This window comes from Arvicola amphibius, chromosome 1 (genome assembly GCF_903992535.2).
Source record: "Arvicola amphibius chromosome 1, mArvAmp1.2, whole genome shotgun sequence".
NCBI lineage: Eukaryota > Metazoa > Chordata > Mammalia > Rodentia > Cricetidae > Arvicola > Arvicola amphibius.
The window spans coordinates 141,938,521-141,965,971 of NC_052047.1; the positions used below are offsets into that span (position 1 = coordinate 141,938,521).

General features: G+C 50.6%; 1 protein-coding gene across 1 annotated transcript in view; it reads left to right on the plus strand.

The window, feature by feature from the left end:
• The first annotated feature begins 5,022 nt into the window (after positions 1 to 5,022).
• Positions 5,023 to 27,451, plus strand: part of Adgra1 (adhesion G protein-coupled receptor A1) — a 32,508-nt gene continuing 10,079 nt past the window's right edge. Inside the window, exons 1-4 of the mRNA XM_038318364.1 lie at positions 5,023 to 5,034; positions 10,061 to 10,188; positions 11,888 to 12,011; positions 16,104 to 16,249. Coding sequence (XP_038174292.1) covers positions 5,023 to 5,034; positions 10,061 to 10,188; positions 11,888 to 12,011; positions 16,104 to 16,249 — 410 coding nt within the window. The remainder of the gene's footprint in view (positions 5,035 to 10,060; positions 10,189 to 11,887; positions 12,012 to 16,103; positions 16,250 to 27,451) is intronic.

Below are 27,451 nucleotides of genomic sequence, written 5' to 3' on the forward strand. Positions count from 1 at the left end.
CCATGCCCTGGGGAACCTTGTCTAGTCCCAGACAAGGTTCCCTCCCACTTAGGGGGCCCTCAGTCAGGTCAGCCAGGCCTTTCCAACTGTCCCTGCTTCTCAGAAAGCCCAAGGGCTTTGGCAGCTACGGCTACAACAGGAGCATGGAAGGTGCTTTCTCTCACTAGAAGGGAGTAAGAACCGTGTGGTCAGCGGGTTGGAACAGTATCCAAGACATGGTGGGGCCCTTCCTGAAGGCTCCCACAAGCTTTTATTGTGGTCGCTGTCTATCGGTCTCCAGGAAGGCTGACAGCCGAGTAAATAATGTATTGTGTACGCTCCCAGGGGACAGCTGACAGGGCAGCTTGGGCTGGGGTGCGTGCTGAGAATGTCAATGACCACCAGGAGAACGTGTCTGTAGCCCAGACATGGGCATGGATGCTCAGTGCAGACCCGTGTGTCTGCCTTGTAAGGAACCTTCTGTCTGAGTCACTGCCTCACTCGCTTCTTGCTCCATTCAAAAATGCCCAAGGAGAGAAATCCCTGATGTCCAAAGCCACCCCACTTTAGCATTGTTGGCTGAGACGAAGCTCCTGGCCATGCTCTCTCCTGACCCCAGCAAGGTTACCTGTTCGAGGCACTGGCAGCTCTCAAAGGAGAGCAGCGTGGGCTCAAGGGTCCCTTGGCTTCTGACACTCTCCCTGATGCCCCTGGGTGCCACACCCAACATGGCTGTCAGCCCTAGGTTGGAATGGTTTGTGGCTTCCCTTCTCCAACTCATGATGTTTGCAAAATGGAAACCTACCCTTGGCAGTTGATAGATAAGCTGACTGGAGCTTCGGGAGGCAGGGGTGGCTACAGTGTCTGCCCTGTGGGACCCACTGGGCAGAATTAGCTGCTAGTTTGGCCCCGCCCTCCCCTACTCCCTACAAGTCCTGACCCTTGCCTACACTCATCTCCCTGTGCAAGGAGTGCCCATCCTCTGCTCACCCTGCTTCTATGTGCAGCGCTCACAGCAGCTACCAGCAGCCCTGTGGGGATCTCTGTTCTACACAAGGGCCATGCCAGACTTCAACCGCCCAGGGCTGTCCATTTAAGAGCCCATACTGTAAATGCCTCCCTGACAGCTTGGCCCAGAGTCTGGGACTTTCGGGGGGTTTTATTACTATCACCTGATAGTTGGCAGATGAGAGTATCTCAGGGACACAGAAAGTGGACCGCCCGAGGTGCCACCCCTTCTGTCTGTCTACAGTCAGTGGTGCAGGTGCTGGGCAGTCCACCTGGGACCTAGAGAAAGAACAATCCATGGTCCTGAGACTATGTGACCTTAGATGATCTTCCACGGCTGTACCTTCACCTTGCCTATCGGAGCTTCTCCAACACACACATCTGGCAACGCAACACCACCTTCCTGCTCTCAGGTTTAGGACACAACATACCCTGGTCTTCTGAACCACATACCAGGGCTTAAACGAGCACTGGATTCAAGCCTCCTTCACTTAGGCCATGCCATACTCCTCCTTCTAAAACATTATCTTTGTCTGATTCTCCCTATGGCCATGTACAATGTGTGAAGCCAAGGGCTCCTGTCACAGCAGGTGACAGACTCAGAATCAATCCAGCTCATCCCCACAATAGGCACTGCTGTTTAATCCCAGCAGACACCCAGACATGGTTGACTTTGCTCTCTGTCACCTGCAATTCTCACAGTTAGCACCAAAAAGGCCCACTCTCACAGGGAACAAAGCGGTACCTGCCAATGACAGGGGGAGCTGTTCAGCACCTGCCTTCTTTCTGCTGTTCCCTGAGAGCATCCAGATTTAGTGGGATAAGAACCACGTGCCTGGCTCTTGTTTTCTGGCAACTAGAGGTGAGGGACTAAACAGCATAGACTGACGTGGCAGACACATTCTGTCATGGTGTGGGATATGTGGTAGAGAATAACGTGGTACGGAGCATGCCATGTAGAACGGAGTGGGTTGGGTATGGGATGTGAACTGGTGTGGCCCAGAGCAGGGGTCTAAAGTGTATGGAAGAAGATGGTGTAGTGTGGGGTCCATGGGATACAATGTGCGGCATGTATGGTACGGAATGTGTGGAGCGGGACATGTGTTGTAGGTGTGTGGGGTGGGATGGATAGAGTAGGCCGTGTGGCATAGAGCACGTGGTGTCAGAAGTGTGTGATAGACGTGTGGCATAGAGTTGTGAGGCTGGGTGTGTGCCACAGACGTGTGGTGTAGATATGTAGGATGAAATGTGTAGCGTGGGATATGCGTTGTGGATGTGTGGTGTGGAATTACGGTGTAGGCTACCTGGTACATGGCGTGTTGCGTGGGATGGATGGTGTAGCTTCATGGTGAGGGTTGGGCAGTGTTAGATAAGCTGGTGTGAGGTGCGTGGTGGAGATGTCTAGTATGGGGCCTGGGTGTAGAATTGTGGTGTGGACTGTGGTGTGGGATGTGGTGTGGGGTGTGTGGTGTGGGGTGTGGTGTGGGATGTGGTGTGGGGTGTGGTGTGGGGTGTGGTGTGGGGTGTGGTGTGGGGTGTGGTGTGGGGTGTGTGGTGTGGGGTGTGGTGTGGTGTGGGGTGTGGTGTGGACTGTTGTGTGGGGTGTGGTGTGGGGTGTGTGGTGTGGGGTGTGTGGTGGGGATGTCGCTGTGGGACTGAGGTGCTGTGCAGTATGATATCAGATGTGTGGTGTATGCTGTCTGATGGGAAGCGGAGTGGTATCGTGTGGGTTGTATGGTGTAATATAGAGCAGCACCAAATGCTGTGGGAGTGTGGTATGGGATGTTCGGGACAGGCTAGTGGGGTGTGGAGTGTGTGGTGTCAGGGTCGTACGTTATGAGATGTATGGTAAAGTATGGTGTAGCATGAAATGATGTATGGGCTGGGTGTATAAAATGGACTGCTTGGTGTGAGAGGCATGATATACAACGTGTAAACCAGAGTGGTGGGTCATATCTATCTTCTCAAAATTCAGGAGGCTGAGGCATGCATCTAAGGCCAGCCTGGGCTACATAGAGAGACCCTGTCTGAAAAACAAAATAATGATGTGGCAGAGTGGTATTGAGTGAGACAGGACCAATGTGGATGGCATGGAGAATTACGTGGAGTGGGTGGCCAGGAATGAGACAGCAAGAGATGAGGTAGCCTGGTGCTGTGGGGCATTGCAGCGTCACATGGTGGGATAGCCTAGGACAGAAGGGCGTGGTGGGGAGCTGCACGATGTGGACCTGTGTGGTATGGGATGAAATGGTGTGGTTTATTGACACGGCGTGACGCAGGATGGTCTGGAATAAAACAGGATAAAGTGGGGTGGGAAGGGTTAAGGTGGCCTTATGTAATGGGGTGCTCCCATGGGTGGGATCTAATGATTAATTGGTGCTGTGGGAACATACGGCACTGGGTAGCGTAATGTGGGGTGGCACGGTGTGGGGTGACAGGGTGCGGAGCGCTGGGATGTGGGGTTGATCCCCGGCTCCCTGTCATTGTAATATTTGAGTCTGGCAATCAGGTGCTACTCCTGTCTGTTGGTTGTGACAATGCTGTGGCTTTGCATTGTTCTAAGCACTATTAATAGCAGTAGCGGCCACGGAAGCTGGCACTCCACAGAGAACTCAGTTGGTCCTCACTTGCTGTGGCCCAGAGCTTACCTCACTGCCATTGGACGGTCCTTAGCCACATTTAACAGGGACGCAAGGCCTCACCTACTCCCTACTTGGGGTCAAGGATCCCAATACATGACATATTCACAACAACCTTTATGTCTTCAATTTTTACATTCAGAAAAGACAAGAGAGGGCACTAAGACCAACAGAAGCCTAAAAACCTGAGTTCAATACCCAGAACCCGCATTAAAATGAAAGGAGAGGAGAGAACCATTCCTTGAAGTTATCCTCTGGCCTCCACACAGGACCCACGGCATGCACACACACACACACACACACACACACACAAACACACACACCGATAATAGTCAATTAAATCAATAAATATATAATAAGACAGGCATGACTTAAAATATCAAAGGCACTGGAAAGGTATATAGAGGGCAAGACCTCAAGCCCTGGCTCTGTAATCTACAGAACACAAACAAGCCCTAAGGCATTGCCTTCCTCCCCACAGTGCTGGAGGGGTCACAAAGGCTGACGGTGGACACTTTTCAGATGCACAGGGAAGCTTTGCCTGTGTGAGGTCAGCTCGGGGATAACAGGTGAGGGGACACCTGCAGCTCTAAGCTATGAAGAGTATATGAACCCAAATGTGATGGGTTCATTTCGGCCTAGCCTGGCTGTGCTGCTTAGGAGTCAGCAGACGGTCTGGCCCCGCCTCCCCTTACAGGCAGGTGAAAGAGGCCTGTGTTTAGAGCAGCTCAGAACTTTGCTTACAGGGTTTGGTGGGGTTTGGTTTTTCTGCTTTCACTTTTTGTTTAATTTGGGTTGGTTTGGTTCTTGGTTCTCCTCTTTCTTTTTGTTCATTCCAAGTTCCGAATGACTAGAAACATCTCAGAGCTACCTTCTGTCAGGTAGAGCTGTTGCCATTGACTCAGCATTCCCCTTAAACTATCTATCTGCACCAAGAAAGCTACCATTAGGCCAGAAGGAAGTTCCCATAATACTCTTCAAAATGTCTTTCTCATGATTTTAACATCCCCTGTATCCCTCTAAAAAGAAAATGACAGCAAACTATATTCGTGTAATATCCAGTTGGTGTTTTGAGCGAATGAGTGACTTACCTTCTGCTTTTCCCATGGAAGGCTGACCGATCGATAAGACCCAGTTATCACTGAAAAGACAGGCAAAGACATGCATCAGGCTCTAGCAAGACCAATCTGGGTTGGCACAGAACCAAGAAGAAGAAGAAGCAAAGTAACCAAGTCAAGTGAGCACAGTGACTCACACGGGTGATTCCGGCACTTGAGAAGCTGAGGCAGCTGCAGAGTGAGACCCTGTCACAAAACAAAGTCAAACAAAGCCACAGATGGAGATGAGGAAGACTACCCAAGAAAACTAAGTAGGACGAAGAACCAAGGCTGAGGAGATGACTCAGTGGGTAAGATAATTGGGCTGTGCAAAACACAAGAGCCTGAGTTCAGACCCCACCACCCATGTAAAAAGTCAGGCTTGGCCATGTGCTTTGCCCCAGTGCCGTGTGGGGCAAAGACAGGAGGATTGTCTAACTGGCCGCAAGGCTAGCTCCAGGTTCAGTGAGAGACTGTTTCCAAGGAATACGGCAGACAGTGATAAAGCAGGACACTTGGCCGATTCCTCTGGCTTCTGCACGCAGGCAGAGCCACATGCTTCTGCACATACGTGTATGCACACATCACACTCACATACAGACACATACATGCACACACACTGACACAGAAACCCACAAAAAATTTACAGGAGGGAAGGAAGGAGGAGAGGGAAGAAGAAAGGAGGAGGGAATAAAACCAGAAGAGGAACCAGAAAGATCCAGTTGCTCCCTCTATATTCAAAGCTCCCAGGTCAGAAAGCAATGTGACCAGACCTGGCATTCCCACTTTCAAGAGATTCCTTTTCTGCTTATCACTGTCACCAAGAGCTGTCATGTTACTTAGCTGAATACTCTACTTCCTCCCCTCCTGTCTTTGGTCCTGTGTAGCTTCCTTGCTCATTCCATTGGCAGAACAAGCCTAAAGGATCCATCAACTAAAACAAAATAACAATGTGAGAGGAAGCCATGACTTATGACAGGATACCTGTTGTTGTATGTTGAGACATGGGTCTTAGTCACTGTTCTGTTGCTGTGAAAAGACATCATGACCCAGGCAAAACTTATAAAAGAAAACATTTTCCTGGGGGCTGACTTACAGTTTCAGAGGTTTAGTCCATTATCATTATGGCAAGGGACCCGACAACAGGCGAGCATGGCTAAGAGCTACATCCTGATCCATAGGTGACACTGGGCTTGGCAGAGGATTTTGAAACCTCAAAGCCTAGCCCCAGTGACACATTTCCTCCAATAAGGCCACACCTCCTAATCCTTCTAATCTTTTCAAATATGCCACTTGTTGATGACTACACATTCACGAGCCTATGGGGCCATTCTTATTCAAACCACCGTGGTTGAGATATTCATGAGTCTGTTGAAGGGACTCTGGAATTTCCCAGAGAGCAGAGACATACCACAGTGGTTTTTGGAACAATCAGTCCATCCTACAGGCAATGCAAACAGTATGTCACCTGGACCTAGATGACCTGTCTGAGGGTTCTCTGGGATGGCCCTTCTTCGCCCTGTTACTGAATCTCCCAGTTATTTTCTTACTTAGTGCTGATAGCATCACTCAACAGTTCTGGGGAGTAGGAAGGGAGTGTTACCTCATGGTCAATAAACAGAAAAGGGAAGCTAGACTCTGGAGGCCCCCAGTCTGCTCTAGGGTGTGGGTGTTTACTAGGCCCCACACTCTGACAGTACAATCTTCATTCTGCCATGGGAGAAGGGAGGAGACTTCCAGGAATCAGGGTGCTGCCTCTTTTCTCCCCTGACTTGGTATTATTCAGCTCTGTGACAGCAGGGTGGGTGGATCTGTATCACTATAATGAGATTATAACGAGCTCAGCATCCTCTGGAGTATCAACATGACCTCCACACCAGACCTCATGGATGCAGAGTTCCTGCAGAATGTGAGTGGTAGCTGAGTAGCCGGCAGTCAGGAGCGTGTGGTGACCAGCATGCTAGCTGCAGTATGTGGGAGCAAGCGACACAGCTGGCTGAGTGACAGATTGTGGTCCTTTGAAAGCTCTTATGTGGTGACCTGGGAGCCAAGCTCGGCTCACCATCCATGCTCCAAAGAACGTTCTGGCTTCACAATGGCAGAGGGACTCTTTGTCCTCAAGCCAGAAAGCTTCTTCCTGACCCCATGTCAGATCCCTGGAATCTTGCCCAAGGAACATTTGCACAGTAGACTCCTTGAGAGGAACTTGCCCATGTGTGAACTTTAAAATATGAAATGCATCTCCATTTTGCCTTGCCTACTTTGAATTTTAAATGTCACCTCTAAAAATGCAGAAAGGCACTGCCGATCATTCCGATACAAACAAGCAGGAAGCCGAATCAAACCTCACTTCTTCCCAAGCTTATTGGTCAATCCCTGGGTCAGCCTGTCCTTAGTCTCTGAGGTCTGTCTTCACATAGGTGACCCCACCCCCTCAGGTCTGCTCTCCCAAGCTTAAAAGCCACTAAAGAGTTAGAGGCCACCCTTGTAGAATATCAAGCTGAGACTGAGCCCCTCAGCCCAAGGCTGTGTGACCCCGTCTGGACAGCATCCTTCAAAACACATCATTGTGTAGCAAGCTAACTCTCTGAATATCCTGTCAGGTAACTGGAGACAGTTCCAGTTTTTCCATTTGGCCTCCCATGAATCTTTGTTGTGTGAATTCAAGCCATAGAGAGGAGTATCCAAGTGCAGATGTTCCTGTAGGGCCTAGAGATGAGAACGCGGAACACCGCTACCAACTCAGAGCATCAGGGACACCGCAAGCACTGCTTTGGTCAGAACTGAGCCCTCTTCCTTCCTTGGCTATCCCCAGATCCTTCCCATCACAAGAGTCTGATACTGTCAGGAAGGCAAGCCCCTGTGACACCCCCACACCCCATATACACAGTGACAATGACCCTGAAGAGGCCATGGGAGACTTGCAAGATCATTGTAGAGTTTTACTTCCAGGATGGGACCTAGATGCAAGGAAGCAAGGAAAGGACTGTACTAGGAAGCTCACTTGCACTTGCACTTTTTCTCTATCTCTTTCTCTCTCTCTCTCTCTCTCTCTCTCTCTCTCTCTCTCTCTCTCTCTGTGTGTGTGTGTGTGTGTGTGTGTGTGTGTGTGTGTCCCTCCCTCACTAGTAACAATGGCCAAATTGGGTCAAAACCCTAAACTCCCCATGAAAAGACCTACGTGCACAAAAACCTGGAAATGTCACTTGGGCCCAGTTGAACCAGAGCTCTTAGGGCCCCAGGGGGCACCCCACCTCCCAGCAGCACAAACTCATCAGGTGTGTGGGCACCCTGATCTCATCAGCAAGCGTGCTTTCCATGACTCAAGAGTTGGCTTCTGTCTGACAGGAAGCAGCTGAGCCGAGCAGACTGAATAATAGCCTTGGTGCTCATAACACTATAATTCATAGCAAATGCAAATACCCTGCAGACAGACCATAAGGAAGGACATGTGAGCTCCCAAAGAGACCAAATGTCATAGAGGAGGAAGCACTACACTGGGTCTAGGACCCTCTGCTCAGCATAATACAGGAAGCATTTAGAATTTGAAGTCAGGGTCACTCAGGCAGTCTTAATGGAGACTCTTGGTGCTTGGAGGGTGAGGTAGTCTCTAGTCATGGCCCTAAAGATACCCATGGGCAAATGTCCTAAGAATGCCATATAACTGAGCTGAGCTATCAGACGAGATGTGGGATGTCCAGGAAGAAAGGGCCAGTTGGAGACACACTCCTCGGGGAAACAGACTCAACCCCTTCAGAAACTGCCATCCCGTGGCAGGTGCCTTGTCCTCACTCGGACACAGGCTCCTGCAGTTGTTGCCTGGTCAGCACTTCTAGGGGCTTCCCAGGGCAGAGACACATGGTCCTATGGGGCATCCTTCCTTAGCTGGGCCATCCTGTAGCTATCCTGACTGCTGAGTTCCCTTCCCCGGACCCAGTGTGGAAAGTTTCCTAGTCAGGAGGCGAGGACACGGTGGTGGCCAAGGGAGAGAACACGGTGTGCCTGCACTGGGGATAGCTCTCCAGTGTGCTGTGTTATGTTCATTCCAGCACCTGCACTTTGAACTACCAGCAGCCCATAGCCTGGTGGGGGGGCGAGTTCTGCTCCCCCAGACAATGAGATTCAAAGGCTAAGGTGAAAATGTGTGAGCTCAGAGATTTAGAATAGCAACTGACTAACTTCCTTTGCGGCCTTCCACACAGCTGGAACTAAAAGAAAAAAAAAAAAAAAGAAGCATCCACACTAAGCTCCTCCCTGCTACTTCCTGTCAACCAGTTGCTAACCCCGCCTCTCTGAGTCCAGGTTGCTTTTATTTAAACAACGCAAATGCAACACATCTTTACACAGTTAACAAACACAGCAGGAACAATTGTAACACCTCTTTGCCTGGTTTAAAGAAATATTCAACAACATAATGCCTCGTTAGGAAATCATCATCTGGGAGGGACTCAGGGTACATGGCATCCTAATCCTTGAGCCCCATGTCTTACAGAGAATTGTTCATGTGCCAACCATGCCCACACCTACCCCTCAGACTTTCTGCCCTGCATCAGCTACGGCCCAGAAGCGTGAGAGTTATGAGAACACTGTGGGCATTAGCCCTGGCTGCCCACTGACCAGCTGTCCCTTCAAAGTCAGAGACTTGACCCTCTTGCCCAAACATATTGGCCAGGACACTGACCCCAGGGCCCCAAGGATTTCTGAGCATTTCCATCCCAGACATTCATTCCTCTGTGTTTCCCTACCACAAGGAAGCCATGCTTTCCTCTGAACTGTAACCTTGAACCTTTTTGCTCAGTTCTGATACACAGTAGAGCGGATGAAGGTAGAAAAGGTCCCTAGGCCATACCTACTGTTCATGACAACTCCTCTTTCTCCGTCTGCTCAGGTCAATGCCACTGTCTTAGGGCTGCTGGAACATGATGCAGAACTCCCCAGGGAGCTGTGTAAAAGCAGAATGTCAAGGAGTGTGGGGTGTAGGAAGTGGGCTGAGTGTTCTATACCATCTCCGGGGGCAGCAGTGGCACACGCAATGGAAGCTGGCGTCTGCCTGTCCTCTGCCAGGGACATGGATAGAAAGAAGGCTCAAGGCAGGTGTGGGCACTGTGGAAGTGGTCCCTCTGGGAGCTGCTCTCGGAGTCGTGGGAAGATGCTCTCAGCTGAGCAGCCCTGGGAAGACACCAATCCCAGGTGGGCTCCCGGGATACTACGCCCTACACCCTGCATGAGTAGCCATTGAGCAGAGTCCCTCTCAGCCTCACCCCTCCTGAGACACCTGAGAAATCACGTAGGGAATCCCAGCCATATCGGTCACTCGAGTCTTTGCTTCCTTTCCAGGATTTGAAGACTGTCCTTTCCCTACCCCAGTACCCAGGGGAGTTCCTGCACCCCGTGGTGTATGCCTGCACCGCGGTTATGCTCCTGTGCCTCCTTGCCTCGGTCATCACCTATATACTGCATCAGAGGTAAGGGAGCCCACTTCACCCTCCCTGGAACAGTGGCCACTAGGGCATAGTACTGGAGAAAACCCAATCCTTCCATCCTGGGTCTCTGTCTTCTTTTTGTTGTTGCTGTTGTTGCTAATTTATTTTTATTTTATGTGTGTAAGTGTTTTGCCTATATGTATATATGTGTTCTGTGTGTGTGCTTGGTGCCCAAGGAGGCCAGTAGAGAGTGCCCGATCCCCCAGAACTGGAGTTAAGAATGGTTATAAGCCACCATGTGGGTGCTGAAAACCAAACCAGAGTCCTCTGAAGAACAGCAAGTGTTCTTAACTGCTGAGCCATCTCTGCAGCCCCCACTGAGCCTTCTTGACATCAACCCCTATGTTTTTGTAACACTGTGAAATAAGTCCATCCTGAAATGGACGCATGTTGGCTCAAGCATCCTAAGAGGCACGGGTAGGCTTTTGCAGAACCTTGAAGTTCTTCTCTACTGTCCATTTTTATTTAGGGAGGGCCTTCTAGACAGAGGTCTCCTTCTGAGTTCTTTTCTGGCTGCCTATGTCTGGGGATGTATGTGACTGCTGTCTTGCCTGAATCCCTAGAAGACGCACTGAGACATAGAAGTAGGGGATCACAGCCACAGTCAAAGCCATAACCAAAATTATGGGTGATGCCTAGGTCTCAGTCATAGCCAGTCACCAGCGAAGGCTTGGTATGACAAGGTCCTGTTGTGGGAGGGGCTTGGATGGGTTCAAAAGTGTTCTTAGTCTATTTTGGCAGCTCTAACAAGTTACCACAGAGTTGATAACAATGGATAAAATAGAAATTGGGTTTTTTTGTTTTTGTTTTTTTGGTTTTTCAAGACAGGGTTTCTCTGCAGCTTTAGAGCCTGTCCTGGAGATAGCTCTTGTAGACCAGGCTGGTCTCGAACTCACAGAGATCCGTCTGCCTCTGCCTCTGCCTCCCAAGTGCTGGGATTAAAGGTGTGCACCACCACCGCCTGGCTTAGAAATTGTTTTTTAATAGTTCTAGAAATTGTAAGTCAAGAGTGAGGAGGGTACCGAGCTGGTTTGGTGTCTGATAAGAACCCATATCTTGGTCCATGGACGGCACTCTCTTTCTGAGCCCTCCAATGGTATAAAGAGAAAGGCAGCCCCTAGGGGGTCTCTTTAATAAGGACGCTAAATTTGTTCATGAGAACTCTGCCCCAACAACCGTTCTCTAATACCAGCATACTGACATCAGCATACTGAGAAGCACGCTCAGACCAGAGGAGCATGCACTTAGACACGTACGTGCACAGCCATGGTGGAGTCAAGTTATAAGGAGAACAATACTGGCCCTGCCCTCACTGGCTAGGCAGAGCTTTAGCCGTGCTGGTGACCATAGATATTATCAGAACCAAACAGTCACATAGTCTGGCCCTCTGTGTGCATCAGACATCTGCTCAGAGATGAAGCTGTCCTGGGAATCAAGAGCATGGCTTCTCCCTCTGAGATCCTAGACAAGGCAGACTGTCAGACAAGCAGAGGGGCGGAAACTCTATGCACCAGTGAGAACCTGCTGAGGTGGAGGGCCCAGTTTCCCATGGTCCTGTACTTTGGATGGGTCGCCTCCAGCCCTGCTGAGGTCCTGCTCTTCCTACTGTGGACAAGGTGTGGTATTTCCAGGTTCTTCTCTGAACCACCGGTTTTTAATGTGAAATCCCTGTTTCCCACAGTGCCATCCGGATCAGCCGGAAAGGCCGGCACGCGCTCCTCAACTTCTGCTTCCACGCGGCTCTGACCTTCACGGTGTTTGCTGGTGGCATCAATCGCACCAAGCACCCCATCCTCTGCCAAGCGGTGAGTGCTGCCTTCCCTGTGCTAAAACACAAAAGCGTGCATGCCAGCTTTCGTATCAAGGTGGAAACGAATGTTCATTTATAAATAACACCTTAGTGTTTGTTCAGATGGTGCCCCTGAAGGGGAGATTGAGGTTTCTTTAGTGGGTACGTATTCTAATCCCACTCCATCTGAAGCAGGTTGTTTGGCTCAGCACTTGGCCATATGAAACCATTTTATTCTTTATTACTACATCAATTTGTCTGAGGACTCGGGGGCCATATACCTAGACATACACTGTCCAGCAAATGGTGACCTTCACAAGAAAGGGGACAGGATGCCTCTCCTGAAGATCAGTGAGGCAGGACCCAAGGGTGGGCTGCATGAGACCTTCCAGCTGCTAACCTCACGTTGCCAGCAGGTCTGCTAGCCATAGGTACCGGTGGCAGCGGAGGCTCCATCCCCACATGAGCCTGGCAGAGCAGCCCCAGGCATCTCTGCTCTCTCTTAGGGAAAGGGGAGCTTTGAAATAGCCAACATGGTAAAGACTATCTCAAATCACAAGGCACATCATCGTCACACATGTGACCTGGTTTGACTGGCTTAAACTGGGAAACAGAAATAACCTGTGAGCCCCGACTAAGGTGAGGCTAGGGAGCATCCTTTCCAAATCAAGCCCAGGACTGTCCTGCTGGGTTGTGACTCAGGGCCAAGGAAGAGAGCCCTCTGCGCCTGCAGCAGGGAGTCTGTATTTGCCCTGCCCCCAGACCTGCTCCACACCTAGGCTCCATGAGTGAGGTCAGGCAGGGACTCAGAGACCCAGAGTAACTTACCAACAACATTGGTGGTTTCTGTCATTCATCTTCCTTGCACCGTGGTTCCTCAGGTATCCCTCACTGTTGCGAATTCAGCCAATAGCTATTGGCCACTGCAGAAATCACCTCCAGCCAATACCTGAAGACCACATGACCCACATTAATGACAATAGCCACACTAACTGGTTCCCTCTGCCTTTCCTGTGACCTGTAATATACATGGGTAGCTAGCTGAAAGTGAGGTTTATTCTGTGGATCAGTGGGTTAGCGGCTGTTCCTAGAACGGACTGGCTAAGAGAACACACCCTCCTAACTGCCTGGTTCCCACTAGACCCACCTAGCTCAGGCAGGCTCCAACTGAGTCAAGCACTGCTACTTTGCTTCCCCACACTGATGCCATTTGAGGCTCAGAGTGGTCTGTGAGCATGACACCTACACCTGAAAGACAACCAGTGCTCTAGTCCCCTGGGCATCAAATGTGTGACTATGTGACACATTCAACCCTGAAAAGCCAGGCCACTACCCAGGCCTGGGCCAGACAAGCGGAAGAGACAGTACCACATGCCTGAATGGAAGGAAGAGAAGACCCCTTCCTCCATGGCTGCCTCCGCTAAGCTGGACACAGCCACAGCAAGGGCTAGGAAACCCCACTCGCTACTGTTATAAAAGCCTGTCCAGAAGCCATAGACAAGGCAATTGAGTGGGTCATTATCTTTATGTCTTTACTCTGCCACCAAGTGCTGCACAGCTGGGGCCTGCTGGCCACACAGTCCATTGCAATAATCTTAGTGCCTCCATGAGGTCCAGCACTGGCCCAAGGCTCAGGCCAGCCCCATGAAGTCCTGGAAGGTGGGCATCTATGGAATTCCAGAATTCTACAGGTGCAGGACCTGAAAGAGAGCTTTGGTCGGTGGGGATAAACCAGCCTGGAAACATCCTCCCAGCTAAGATCTGAAAGGGTCATGCTCAGGTGAGAAGTCCTTAGTAACAACGCTGGGACTCCAGATGATGGGCGGGTCCCTGTGTGCTAGAGCAGGATGGACTGTAGGAAGCAGCCACCTTCTGGTCTCCTGTGGCTTTTCCTGGAGTGACCAGCCTCTATCCACCCCTCACTTGGCAACACACCTTCCAGGCCCAGGCAGTGTTAGGGATGTGGGACAAATGGAAGGAAACACGTCTGCCGGGCTATGTTGGGAGAAGCTGTGGACAACAGACTAAGGAGAGAAAGAAGGAGCCACAGGCAGGTGAGCTTTGGGGGACAGAGAACTGCTGTAAAGGCAATGGGGAAGTGGGGAGAACTTTCTCAGGTAAAGAAGAGCTAAAGGGTGAGGACCTCAGTTCCCACAAAGCACTCTAGGTGAAAATCTCCACCACACCAGGACACTTAATTCCCCAAGCCTATATGCAGAAGTGGGGTTATTATCTATTGCTTCTGAGGCCTCCCTGAGCCAGAGGCCAGGCTGGCTTTAATCTGCAGCCTGCTAGGTTAGGAGCTGACCCAGCTCACCCAGCACAACTGCTCCCTCGCCTGCTAAGAGGGAAATGCCTGAGAAGGAGCAGGCTAAAAGCAAGCTCACTGAGAGCTAGACGTGGGCCCAAGTTGATTAGCAACCAGGTGACTGAGAACAGGAGTCCCAGCCCCTCCGCATCCAAGCTCAGCATCACCACAAAACAACCAGGAGAAGTGGTCCAGAGCTCTGGATGGCTAGCAAGAACAGACAGTTGTCATAGCAACAGGAAGATGACCGTGAGTCTCATTAAAGTACTAAGTGACATCATAAACAAAGCAGACGGCTGCTGTTAGTCCCACATAATGAATGTGCGTCAGTGCTGGCCCTGGGTCCGGAAGCAAGGGAGGGTGCCCTGCTTGCTTCTTCCTTTCAATAGCACAAGCTGTCTGGAAGCCAAGCGGCGGCTCCCTTGACCTCCCTGTGTGTTCTGCCTCAAGCTGGTGTTTAAGAGACAGAGCCTGCCCTTTGTACATCTTCTCCCACTTCCTGATCATACAGCCTGGATGAGACTCAGCTTAAGGAAGGATGCAGCCAGGCCTCCTCTCTCTCCCTCCTCCCAGCTGGGCCACCCACCTCAAGGCCCTGGGCCAATGTCTCAAGGCCAAAGTCTGGAGCCCTTCTGAGGAAGAGTCTGCCATTTCTGTTTGTATATGACAATGACAGCCACACGACAGACCTTCCTTCAAGCCATGGCTGCCCACCCCTCTTCTGGGTGCCCTTGCCCTAAATTCCTAAATGATGGATGGCTCTTGACACCCAGGTCCAGGACCTCCTCCTCTCATCCAGGAGGGGTGGGCCCAGTGTGCCTGGGATGTCCATAAGGCTCAGCTCAGCTCACCTGGGCAGCAGCAAGGCCGAGGGAAGGCTGAACTCATAGGAAAAGTTACGCTGTACCTAGGCAGCCATCTGAAACCACAAACAGTTCTTCAATCTTTCTACCCCCAACCCCGTCCCAAATCCTCATCAATTATTGTAACATTTACTCATAAGTAAAAACTGAACTCTGGATTGAATAAATCATTATAATGGCGCGATGTTAGCTTTATTCAGGAAATCTCCGTATTCCTTAAACATTTATGTCCTTTCCGATTATAGCAATATTTTACTTGTCATTTCAAAATGTCAGGTTATTACCTCAAAGGTAGCCTTATTTTATGGAATCAGATGGAATGAAGCAGTGCAGAATGCGTAATTAGCTAGCGTAAAAGTGCCGGATGGGACTGGCTCCAGCGGCTGTTTCCATAGCAATGAGTCCCTCTGACGTGCAAGGGCAGGTTATCAGAGCCTCGTCCCTGAGGCGCCTTTCCTTAAAATTCAATGCCATAGTGAATACACGTTGGGAGTCCGCTGTACAATTGTGCCTGCCTTCCACTTGGGGACCCTAGAGAGGGGCCAGAGTTCACAGGCAGGTGTGTATACCAGGACCCATACTTAAGGATGGCATAGACGTCCTGCAGAGGGGGAACCAGTTTGCAAGACCACAAGCTTCCCACTGGTTCACATACACAGCAAGCAGCGGAACAATTTAAAAGTCTTGACTGCCCCTGACACATCCCTTACCTTTCCTCCTGTTGGCCTCTTTTTTTAATTGTCCCTAAAGAGTTTCAGAGTAGCTGTCAGGGTTCAGGACACTTCCAGCACAGAAAGTCTGGGCGGCACGTGCACAGGGACTCTGCTGTGCTGTGCTGGGGCAGGTGGCTGGAGGAGGTGGCTGGGGCAGGTGGCTGGGGCAGGTGGCTGGGGCAGGTGGCTGGAGGAGGAGGCTGGCTGACATTCTCCCCTCCCAGGTGGGCATTGCACTGCACTATGCTACGCTTTCTACCATGCTGTGGATCGGAGTGACTGCCAGGAACATCTACAAACAGGTGACCAAGAAGGCCCTGCCATGCCCAGGTGCAGACCAGCCACCGTACCCCAAGCAGCCCTTGCTCAGGTATCCAAGAATGTTCATGGGCCCCTCCACCACCTGAGCCCAAGAAACCCATGACCCTGGACATACTGGTTATGTGTCCTGCAAACCTTCACCAGATTCCAGGCTGGAGATGGTCTGGCCTGCAGAAGTGACCTGAGGGTTGGACAGAGCTAGGAGGTGGCACAGTCAATGAGGGAAAGAGTCTGGGGGCAGGAATTGGGAGGCACTGTGATGAATATGGGGACCAGGGGTAACATGGGATAGTAGAGCAAAGTTCTGAAGTTGTAGACGGAGACTTCTTGTTTGTGCCTAGCTGCCCAGACCCAAAATAATAGCACAGAAACTATATTAATTACAACACATTTTGGCCAATAGCTTATGCATATTTCTAGCTAACTCTTACATCTTAAATTAACCCATTTCTATTATTCTGTGTATTGCCACAAGGCTGTGCCTTACCAGGTAATATTCTGTCTGGTGTCTGTCTCTTTGGGCTGCTACATGGCATCTCTCTGACTCCACCTTCTTTCTCCCAGCATTCAGTTTAGTTTTTCCACCTAGCTCTATTCTGTCCTACCATGGGTCAAAGCAGTTTATTTATGAATAAAAACTCATTCACAGCATACAGAGGGGACTCCTACATCATGAAGTAAGATGGGTTCAGCCATGGGGATGAAGCTAATACAGGGACAGAGACCCAAGGTAGGCCTGGGGCAAATTGAAGGTCAGGGCACTGACCATAGTATCTCTGGCTGGAGCTTGGCTGGTCTGAGGACTTATGTCCCTATAAATGCATGGGACACTGAACTGCCCAGTTGCTGGTAGAAGGCCCTCCATACTCGTGGAGTGACCACACATAGTGACTGGGCATTTGTGACTTTGGTTTGCTTCTTGGTCTCAGTGACACTAAGACATATGTAGGTAGGTATGTACCTTCTGTACACACATAGGAACACACATCCACAAATATATAGCCCTGTAGATACATGTTATCCATGTATACATGCATATGCATGCCCTCCAACTGGTTCACACTCTCAGAGGGTTTGTATCATGTGGAGGTGCAGGTTCAGGGACTTGAGGGGTGTCAGCCTCATTCTCCACTCAAGGCCTGCTTCCCTCTGCTGACTTCTGACCCGGCCTGGTGCTGGTAAGGGAACTGTTGCACCTGGCCCTTCTCAGAGAAACCAGAGGCTAAGAAGGAAGGAGGGAGTCTTTCGTCTCAGACCCCACAATGGGCCTTCTGATCCTGGATCTTTATTGTTAACTTTACTGAATGGAGACATGTTTGGGACCAGAAGACTACATCTGGGTATGTCTGTGAGAACATTTCCAGAGATGACTGATACTCCACGCAGTAGATGACAAGGAAAGGCCCACGGTGAATGTGGGCAGTGGCACCCAACTAGACCGGGGCCCAAATGGAGCACAATGAGCAAGGGAGGGCACCAGCCACACTTCCTGAGAGGGTACATTTATTTTGGCTGCCATGGCCCATGGACACCAGACTCCATCTTCTTCAGCCTTTGAATGTAATCACAGCCATGACTCTGCAGGGGGCTTCCAGGTTTTCAGCCTCAGATGGGGGCCTCATTGGTCCCTCTTGTTCTAAAGCTTCCTGCCCCTTGAACTAAGCAGCTGGGGATCCTCTGTCTCTCTGGCAGGCAGACAGCCATTGTTGGACTGCCTAGACCCTATCATGTGAGTCAGTGTAACAAATCTTTTTATATTCTTATCAAATACAATAATTTAAATATATTCATAAAGGCATTCATCCTATTGGTTCTGTTACTCTAGAGAACACTGGCTGATGCATCCTCCATCTCTGGGCCAGAAGCCTCTAACATGCCTTCCGTGATCCAAAATCCCATTCAGGTGTCTCTATAAGGGACACCAAAATGAACATCTCTCTGGATTTGCATCCTGCTCTGGTCCCCAAACTCATAAGTGCATAGCAACATTCACTGAAATTTGTTTCTAGAGTCCCAAGAACTGCACAGTCCCAGGAAAGAACCCCCAAAGTGCCCACTAGGTGCATGTCATGCTGAACTGACTGCTGGACAGAACACCTGTACCCCTCCTTACTGAACCTTGGGCCACCATCAGCAGAACAGTCAAATCCCATGGGTACAGCCAGTGAGCTCTGTCTCCCATGAGCCAAGGCCATGCCAGCATAGCCCACAGGTTTCCAAGATGTAGTACTAAGGGAGCTGCCCCTGTGGGCTTCCAGGAGAGCCCAGGACACACTGTTGGAACTTTCCACGTTGCTAGCCTGCTAGAAGTGGTGCCACAATCTCGGTATTCTAAATACACTCCCTGATCAACTTGGTAAAGACACACCCACCTCAGGGAGACTCTGAAGGAAACTCCAGTCTAGAAGATGCATAGGACTTAGGCAACGAGGCCTGTCTGTGTGAGTCCTGGGTACAATTCAGACTGTGTCGTTGGGTGACAGCATGAGGACAGAGGGTTCTGACTCCTTAGAGCCCCCACGTGTGTGTTAGTGCCATTTCAAGGAGAGGGAAGGATCCACAGAGTTCTAGACGAGAGAAGCTGAGCAGGCCTCATTGCCAAGGTTGACCCAAAATTTGCTCTTTGACCATGATCGACGTTGGTAGTTTCCATGACAACAAAAAAGACTAGACTCTCAGTGGGGATTCTATGACTTTAGATAGTGATTCACCTGGTCTCATCTCCCCTCACTCTCCCGATGTGCATGTGACCACGCACACACACTTGCGCATGTGCGCACACACACACATACAAGATTAAGGGGCACACTGAGAAACCTGTGGCCAGCCAAGCTCTCAGAGAATGGCCGTTGGGTATGTAGAGAAGCAGCAACCCAGGTCTCTTCCTCAACAGTGGGGTGCCTTGAAGAAGGCGTAACCAGCCCTGCTGCCTACAGGATCCTGGCTGGGGCTGGGCAAGTGGACGAAGGGACAGGTCAGGCTCTCACACAAGCTCCTAGCCCTGTGCCAAACATGAAGAGCACTGGCCTTGGGCAGTCTGTCAGATTTTTCAGTTCAGCCTGCAGTGAGGAATGATGCGACCTGCAGACCATGTAAGGAAGCACTGGCATGGTCACAGGAGGGACTGAGGTTTCGATGCCACAGACACAGCCACCTTTCCATGTATGGCAATTTTCCACTTCCCCAGAACCCCCTGTAGTTTACAACACGGAAGCCTTGGGCCTCCTTGTTCACATCTTTCTTTTTTCTTTTTTTCTTTTTGGTTTTTTCGAGACAGGGTTTCTCTGTGGCTTTGGAGCCTGTCCTGGAACTCACTCTTGTAGCCCAGGCTGGTCTCGAACTCACAGAGATCCGTCTGCCTCTGCCTCCCGAGTGCTGGGATTAAAGGCATGCGCCACCACCGCCCGGCTCACATCTTTTTTTCTTAAGTACATTTTTCCCTTTTCAAATGTTACTATAGCTAGGTGTGGTAGCTCATACCTGTACTATCAGAACTCAGGGAGCTAAAGCGGGGGATTATCAAATGTTCAAGACCAGCCTGAGATACGTAGTGCATTCCAAGCCAGCAGGGATGACAGGGTGAGACCTTATCTCAAAAAACAAAAATAGAAAGTCACTATGAATTGAGATTTTCTTAATTTTCACTTCTAATCGCCTCGTGCTTGCCTATGGAGATACAACTGGATTTGAGTGTAGATCTTGTTCCTGTAGCCCTGATGATGAGTTCTCTTATCAGCTTCCAAGGTTTTTTTGGTTAGGTCCTAGGAGTTGTGTGTGTGTGTGATGATTGTGTCATTGGTGCCTAACAACAAAGTTGCTCCTCCCATGCCAGCCTGAGCCGTTCCTTTTCTCCTGCCTGTCTAACTGTTCTGGCCATGACTCTAGGCCAGCATTGGCTTTTTCCCTCCTCTCAGTGAAACACACGTTTGCCAAGTTTGTCGAGCATTCTAGAGAGCCGGCCTTCGGTGGGCCCACCGTTTCCATTTTGCTTTCTGTTCTGTCATCTCTGCTCTGTCCTTTCTTCTGTGAACAGGTTCATTTTGCCCTTCTTCTCAGTTCCTAATCATGTGAAATTGGGGGATTCATCTTTCATTAAAACGGCTCTGTCATAGCTGTAGGGTTTTTGTGTGTGTGTGTGTGTGGCTTTGCCAGGTCCCCAAGGCATAGTGTGTGGTTGCTCATTTATCTCCGAATCATTTCTGGTTTTCCTCAGGATTCCTTCCTTGGTCTTTGGTTACTTAAGAGACTGCAGTTTTATTTTCACAGATTGTTAGATATTAGGAAATGGGGGAGACTGTCTGAAAACTGTGTGGAGACTTTTCTTTTAGTGATGATTGGAATGAAGAAATCCCTGGCTTGGTCACAGGGACTGGTGACGTTTTAGCTGCTCAGACTCTGTGAAGAGATCTTTGCTATGACCAGAGACGAGTCTCATTCCTTTATCATGTTCAGAAAATTGTATGTGTGCCCAGTGGCTCTGCAGCCAGGGAAGGGGCAAAACCAGGCTGAGAGTAGATGTCACATCTCTTCCCTCCCAGCTAAGGCTAGGCTGTGCCCAGACTAGCCACTTCCTGCCCTGTTGCAGTGGGAAGGGGAGAGTGGGGAGTGGAGCTGGGTCGTGTGCTCAGTGGGAACTACAGCCTCTAGAAGGTACCAGGCGTTGAGGACCCTGATCAGAAGTCATCCAGACATCATGCAGCAGAGCCTTGATGGGGGTCCCTGGCACAAACACAAGTGGAGATTTAGTGCATCCCTTCTTTAGTCCTGTCTCAAGCCTCGGTGGGTTAAGAAACCATCAGCAACAAAAAGAAACACCAAGGAAGCCCAGGAGCACAGAGGCTTGGGAAAAAGTCTTAGGACCTCTGCTGGGGAACTGGGGGGGCCTCTGACAAGGATAATCTGGCCTAGCACAGGGGCAGAATGAAGCAGACATGAAGAGAGGTTATGCAGGGAGAAGGGAAGTGAGGGGGATAGAGGGAAGCCTGAGGAAAAGCTGAGTTGCCTGGTTGAGGGGCACAGCAGGATTGGGCATAGCCCACCCACCTGCTGGGAGATGCTGTGCCAGCACCTCCAGCCGTCTATGCATGGCTTCTATGATTTGGAGAGACCTAGCATAGCCAAACGTTCTACCTACGATGCCATCACATGGCTCAAATGGGATTCCATGCGCAGGCCTTTCCCACAATCATCTCCTTTGAAGTCTCCCCTTGTGGAACCAAGACTCCCCACAATGTTCATATGGGACCAGAAATCCATCCCCCAGTGTCCACCCGATAAAGCATTCCTCTGCAGCCTCTCCTCACAGGTCCTTGCGTGCCAACAAAAAAAAAAAAAAAAAAAAAAGCCTTAGAGTTAATTTCCTGGCCCAGATTTCCAAACGAGGAAACTGAGGTTAGAGCTGCCTGGAAGGCTATGCACAGCCACATGGGCTTTCGGGATCCTGGGTCCCACGTTCTCTCTCTCTCTCTCTCTCTCTCTCTCTCTCTCTCTCTCTCTCTCTCTCTCACACACACACACACACACACACACACACACACACACACACACACAAAGACTCTAGCCATATTGTGTCTCCTCACCCAAATATCCCAAGGGCCGCAGAATTGACCTACTCTCATTGTCTTCAAATGGGCAGGAGGAAAGAAAGAGCTATCTATCTGGTGCTTCCAAGAACCCACTCACCATCTCTATGAGAGCCTGCTCAGTGTCCCCCTGGGGACACAGAGGATCCCAGAACCTTAGTGGATGGTCAAGTCATGGCAGGTACCCATATCTAGGAGCAATCCTTGAGTCCGCACATGGGAAATACATCCTCGAGCAGACTTGACCCAACAATATAAGCTCTCCTCATGCAAAAAACGATCCCTAGCCCAATCTGCAGGAAGTCCTAGGGAATGGCGTCTTAACATCTTGGTAGGTCTCATTAGGATAAGATGTCACAGTGCCATTGGCAGGTGACATCTGGTCTCACTCGACCCCTGATCTCCATGTCTTTGTCTCCACCTGTCCTCTCCTTGCCTAAAGCAGCTCCCTCCACCATCACTGGTGTGTCGGATCCACCTGGGGGGTGGGGTGCGTGGAAACCGTGAGTCAGCCTTCTTATGCAAGCAGGTGTGAAAGGATCAGAACCTTAGTTCAAGCTCCCTCTCTGAGTCCTTGCCAAGCAGAAATCCCTCCCAGCATCTCTCCATGGATCCTGTGTCCTAGGGACATGAAGGTCCCAGAGGACAGAGCCAAAACGTGTCGTCATTTCTTTCCCAATAGCTGTGATAAAAATGCCCTGACTACCCTTGGAGAAGAAGGGTTGTTTTGACTCACTGTTTCAGACCAGTCCTTCGCTGTGGGAAAGGCACAGCAGCAGAAGCTGGAGACCTCTGGCCGCATCGCATCCAGAGTTAGAAAGCAGACAGCGAGGGATACTTGTGCTGGCCGGGCTCCCTCTTTCCTTTTCACTCTGTCCAAGGCCTGAGCCATGAGAAAGGGCTCCACCCACATTCCGCTTCAATTAATCCAATTAAGAAAATTCCTCACGGGGACCAGAGAGGTGGTTCATTGGTTAAGGGCACTGGTTAGGTTCAATTCCCAGCTCCCACATGATGGCTAACAACCATCTGTAATTCCAGTCCCAAGGAGTCTAGCGCCCTCTTCTGGTCTCTGAGGGTGTGCACTGCATGTATGTGATTCACAGGCATCCACGTAGGTAGAATGCCCATACACATAAGGTAAAAACAAAGGGACTTTTCTAAAATGAAAGGAAAATCTCTCCCAGGCATTTCTAAGGGTCAACCTGATCCCAGGCTGCCTTCAGCTCCCCCATAGCCACCACAGCCAGCCGCAGCACTGGGCTACATCCCAGGCATGGGCCTGCCTCTTGCTCACTTTCCCCCAGCTCATCTGTTAGCTGGTGTCCTAACGTATTTGTAGCCTGGGATGCTGCCTCTTACAAGTACGCAATCAATGAGTACACAAGAGTTTTAGTTTATAAATCTGTATGTGTTGAAGCTGTATGCGCAAACATAAACAGATACATATATATATATATATGTGGATCTGTGTTTGTATGACATTTGCATGTCAAGTGTGCACTGTGTGCTGTACAAATGCCATTCGTGTCAGTGGTAGGCTCATGTTGAACAGAAAGTGTGGCTGAGTCTGAGCCTATTCCATAGTTTCTCGGGATTGCCGTAGTAAATTTATCCAACAGGTACACCATTTCCAACCGGCAGTAAGGTGGCAGGAAAGGCAGGAACGTGGGCTGTCTTGTTAGAGTTTCTGTGGCTGTGATAATACACCATGACCAAAAGCAGCCTGGGGAGGATAGGGTTGCAGCTTACAGCTTGTAGCCCGTCGTCAGGGAAATCAGGGCAGACACTCAATACATGGAACCTGGAAGCAGGAACTGGTGCAGAGGCCCTGGAGGAGTGCTGCTCACTGCTTTCTTCCTCATGACTTGCTTGGCCTGCTTTCTCTACAGAAGCCAGGGTTGGCACCGCCCATAGCAAGCTACTCCTACCCCATCAATCAGCAATCAAGGAAATGCACCGCAGGCTTGCCCATAGGCCAGTCTAAAGGGGACACTCTCAACTGAGGTTCCTTCCAGAATGACTCCATCTTGTGCTGAGTTGACAGAACCACCAAACTCACCACTGCCTAGGTTCTTCTCCTTCTTCCTCTTTTTCTCCCAAGCATACAAAGGAGCTCTTACAGAGATGAGTGCAGCCCAGGACTGTGGGGTCTGCAGCCGTGAGGAGCTGCTGTGCCTGTCTAGCCCTGAGTCCCCCTGACCTGATTTTAGAATGCCCCATTGTCTGTGGTTTGCCACCCAAGTTTACCTACACTGAACCTGAGCTGGGAACCCTGGGATCATTTTGCTATTTTGTTTTTTCCATGGCTTTCTCCTGCACGCTGTTCTTTATGGTCCATTACGTAACTGCCCACCACACGGCTCACCATTGGGTCTCACTGTGCAAGACAGATCTGCATGGTGCTATGGTTGGTCCAACCCCACTGCTTCCCACACACTCAGGCTTCCTGGTCCCACCTCCCTATCCATGACCCTGAACTGCTATATCTGGAAGTTAGCCTTCTGGGGCTCTCTCCTTCTTTTGATATACTGGGATCTGATTAGGGCTTCATTGAGACTCAGCTTCCTCCTTCCATTCTGGAAGCTGTCACTAGGAAAGGAGATGGTCTGACCCGCTCCCCCCCACCCAGCTAGATAATTCAAGCTGCACCTGCCCTGTGTCTGGTGGGCTGATGATTCCAAAGAAGTTCAGAGTCAGAAGGGGCCCTGGGGCCAGGGCTGAAACACTCAAGATAGACAGACGCCTCCCTACACAGGGAAACTCCATATATCAAAAAGTGGTACTAGCAGGGCACGATACAAGAGAAGGTTCCAGAAGAGAATGCACCTGGAGCCTCCTCATAGAAAGCCAGGAATGAGACCCCAGTGAAGAGAACGTGACTCATGAGCTCTCCTGGCAGTCAGGACAGGTGGGTACCCAGGAAGAGGACAAGACGGGCACTGGTGCAAAGGTCCATGGCCCAGAAGCTAACAGTGAGTAAGGGAGATCTCCACAGTAGTCCAGCGTCTACCCAGGTGATGGAGGCAAAGGCAAGGAAAGCCATGGCTTGGGCCAAAAGGCACTTGCAGCGGGCTCTGACGCCCTCTGCTGGCCAAATCTGGTACTGCAGGCAATCCCGGAAGGAGGTAAAAGACTGAAGTTGTGTCTGTCATAAGTGAGGGCTTGGAGTTGGAACTCTGCAGGGAGGAGCGACCTTCCAAGCCAGCAACTGTAAATAGCACCACCCCTCTGAGCAGATCATGGGGACACAGGAAGAGCCAGTTTCCCAGGATAAGTTCTACAGGCACTGCAAAGGCAGTAGTGGACAGTACTGAGTGACCCTGGTGGGGACCACAGCAGAGTTTCCAATCTCCAAGTAATAACTGGGGCTCTGGGTCACTATTTCTCTCTGGCTCCTCTGGGTCCTGTGTATGCAAAGGAAATGGTAGGTTGCTCTCAAATAGAGCAAACACATCGTTCTTGTGGCATATTGCTGCCAGGAGTCTGTAATAGCAAGGGGGTACCTTGTAGCTGGAACCTGTAGACAACATGGGTAATGTGACCACCTTCCCATTCTAAATGGGCTCCCAGCTTCCATGTTCAGAACCAGGGCTTTCTGTGCCTCACCAGCCATAGAAAGAGCAGAGAGTCCCTGTGCATAGCATCAGGTCCGCTGGCTCCAGACAGCCAGGCAGAGACTGACCTCCAGTACCCAGCAGCGAGCTCTGGGCAGAACCTGTTTTGAGTGGATCTCCATGCACAGTTCACTCAGGAGTTTTCCCACTGCTCTTACGAACAAGGGTCTCCTGTAGCATCAAGTTGCCCACTAATAGGAACCTCTAGATAGTGTGATGCCTCCAACACGTTAGGAGTCCCTCGTGGTCTGGTCATCCTCCCCTTGGCTTTCTGAGATCATTGTCGGGTCCAGCCAACTTGTTCATGTGTGCCTGAAAAGGGGAGTGAGGATTAGAAAATAGACAAGAGACAGGAGATAGAGCCGGGAGGGCTTCCAGTGAACACTGTAGCAGCCGCAGGTTTATTCTCATAGTCCTTATACACCCCAATCAGAAGGAGAGGGCAAAAGCCTTCCTTCCCACAATACAAGAGACAATCAAGTGTAATTATGTAATTACCTCCTTACTTCTCAGAACACCTAGTAACCACGCCCTAAGTCAAACATCCTGTTATCTGGTCTTTAAGTAGCAAGACATCCAGTAGCCACACCTTTGGCCAAACGTCCTGTGGATTTGTCCTTGAGAAGCAAGAATAGGTTTGAACTCTGACCTTTAGTCCAAATGGAACAGGTTGAAAACCGTGGGCTCCCACAGATTATAATCTGGAAGTTTTTGTGTATTTCCCCCCACATCAAGCCAGAACAACATCCCAGCTTTTGGCCTTGCTTTGACCCCTCATTCGGCTGGTGGCCGGACTCACTCTGTGACAGCATCACACAAATTAGGCCGCTCCCTGGCAAACCATCTTCCCTATCCCTGACCTTCTAGCGTGGTGCAGATCCACATTTAGCCACAGAGAAAGCCTTCATAGCCACACCCACTGCACAGTCCCAGCGGCAAGTCTGCACCGATGACGAATTTGACTAAGACGTGTGGATTCCTGTGATAACAGACCCAGCACCCACCCGCCAGCAGCCCCGGCCTGGAGGCACTGTCTCGCTATGGGGTCAGTGAGGCCGTCTCCATCTCTGCAGACCAAACAGTGGTGTGGCCGCGCAGGGTCTCCAGTGGGCATGGGGAGGCTGTAGAGGTGGAGACTCGGCATGGGTGAGGAAAAGCGGCTGGGGAACAGCAGGGACAAGTGCCAGTAGAAAATCTGGAAAGGGTTAGGGGCCGCGCCTTGAGGGGCTACAGACTTCTTAGGCATGCTGCTCAGGGGCCTCTGAGGTCCTCGTCAGTAGGCTGAAAACACCACCTTACCATTTAGGGTTCCCTGTTTCCTAAGAAAAATCCTGACACTTTTTGATGAAGTGAGACACACACACACACACACACACACACACACACACACACACACCTTCTTCCCAGGAAGAGCGGGGCCTTTGTGAGAAGACATTAGCTATTCTGTCTCTAGGCAATGAGGCTAAGCCCGCCCTGTGCAGGCCAGGGGCAGAAGGCGTGTGGAGAGAAAGAGGCCCAGGTGTCCCACTGGTCTCCCGTCTCCCTGGGAGCCACATGAAGCTAAAACACCTGAAGCTTTAAGTGTTACTGACCAGGAAGCCAGGCAGTCCCCAAGTGGGATACCATGGTTAGTGTTGCCTGTGTCTAGTGGCAACTCTTTCAAGAGAAAGGACTTAAGCAAGGTCTGGAGGGTATCCTAGGGGCCTGGGAGGGGGAGGGAAACCCCATGAGAGGGGAACAAAGGCCAGAGTCAGAGCTAGATGGGACCCCCAGCCCAGAATAAGTCTGTGGAACTGAGTCTCGCCTGGACTAGTGGCTAGAGAAAGTGAGTCTAGCCTGGACTAGTGGCTAGAGAAAGTGAGTCTAGACTGGACTAGTGGCTAGAGAAAGTGAGTCTAGCCTGGACTAGTGGCTAGAGGAACTGAGTCTAGCCTGGACTAGTGGCTAGAGGAACTGAGTCTCGCCTGGACTGGTGACTAGAGGAACTGAGTTTTTCTAGATGTACCTTCTGACTGCAGAGACCACATAACCATGTGGACTCCGGTAGGTTCT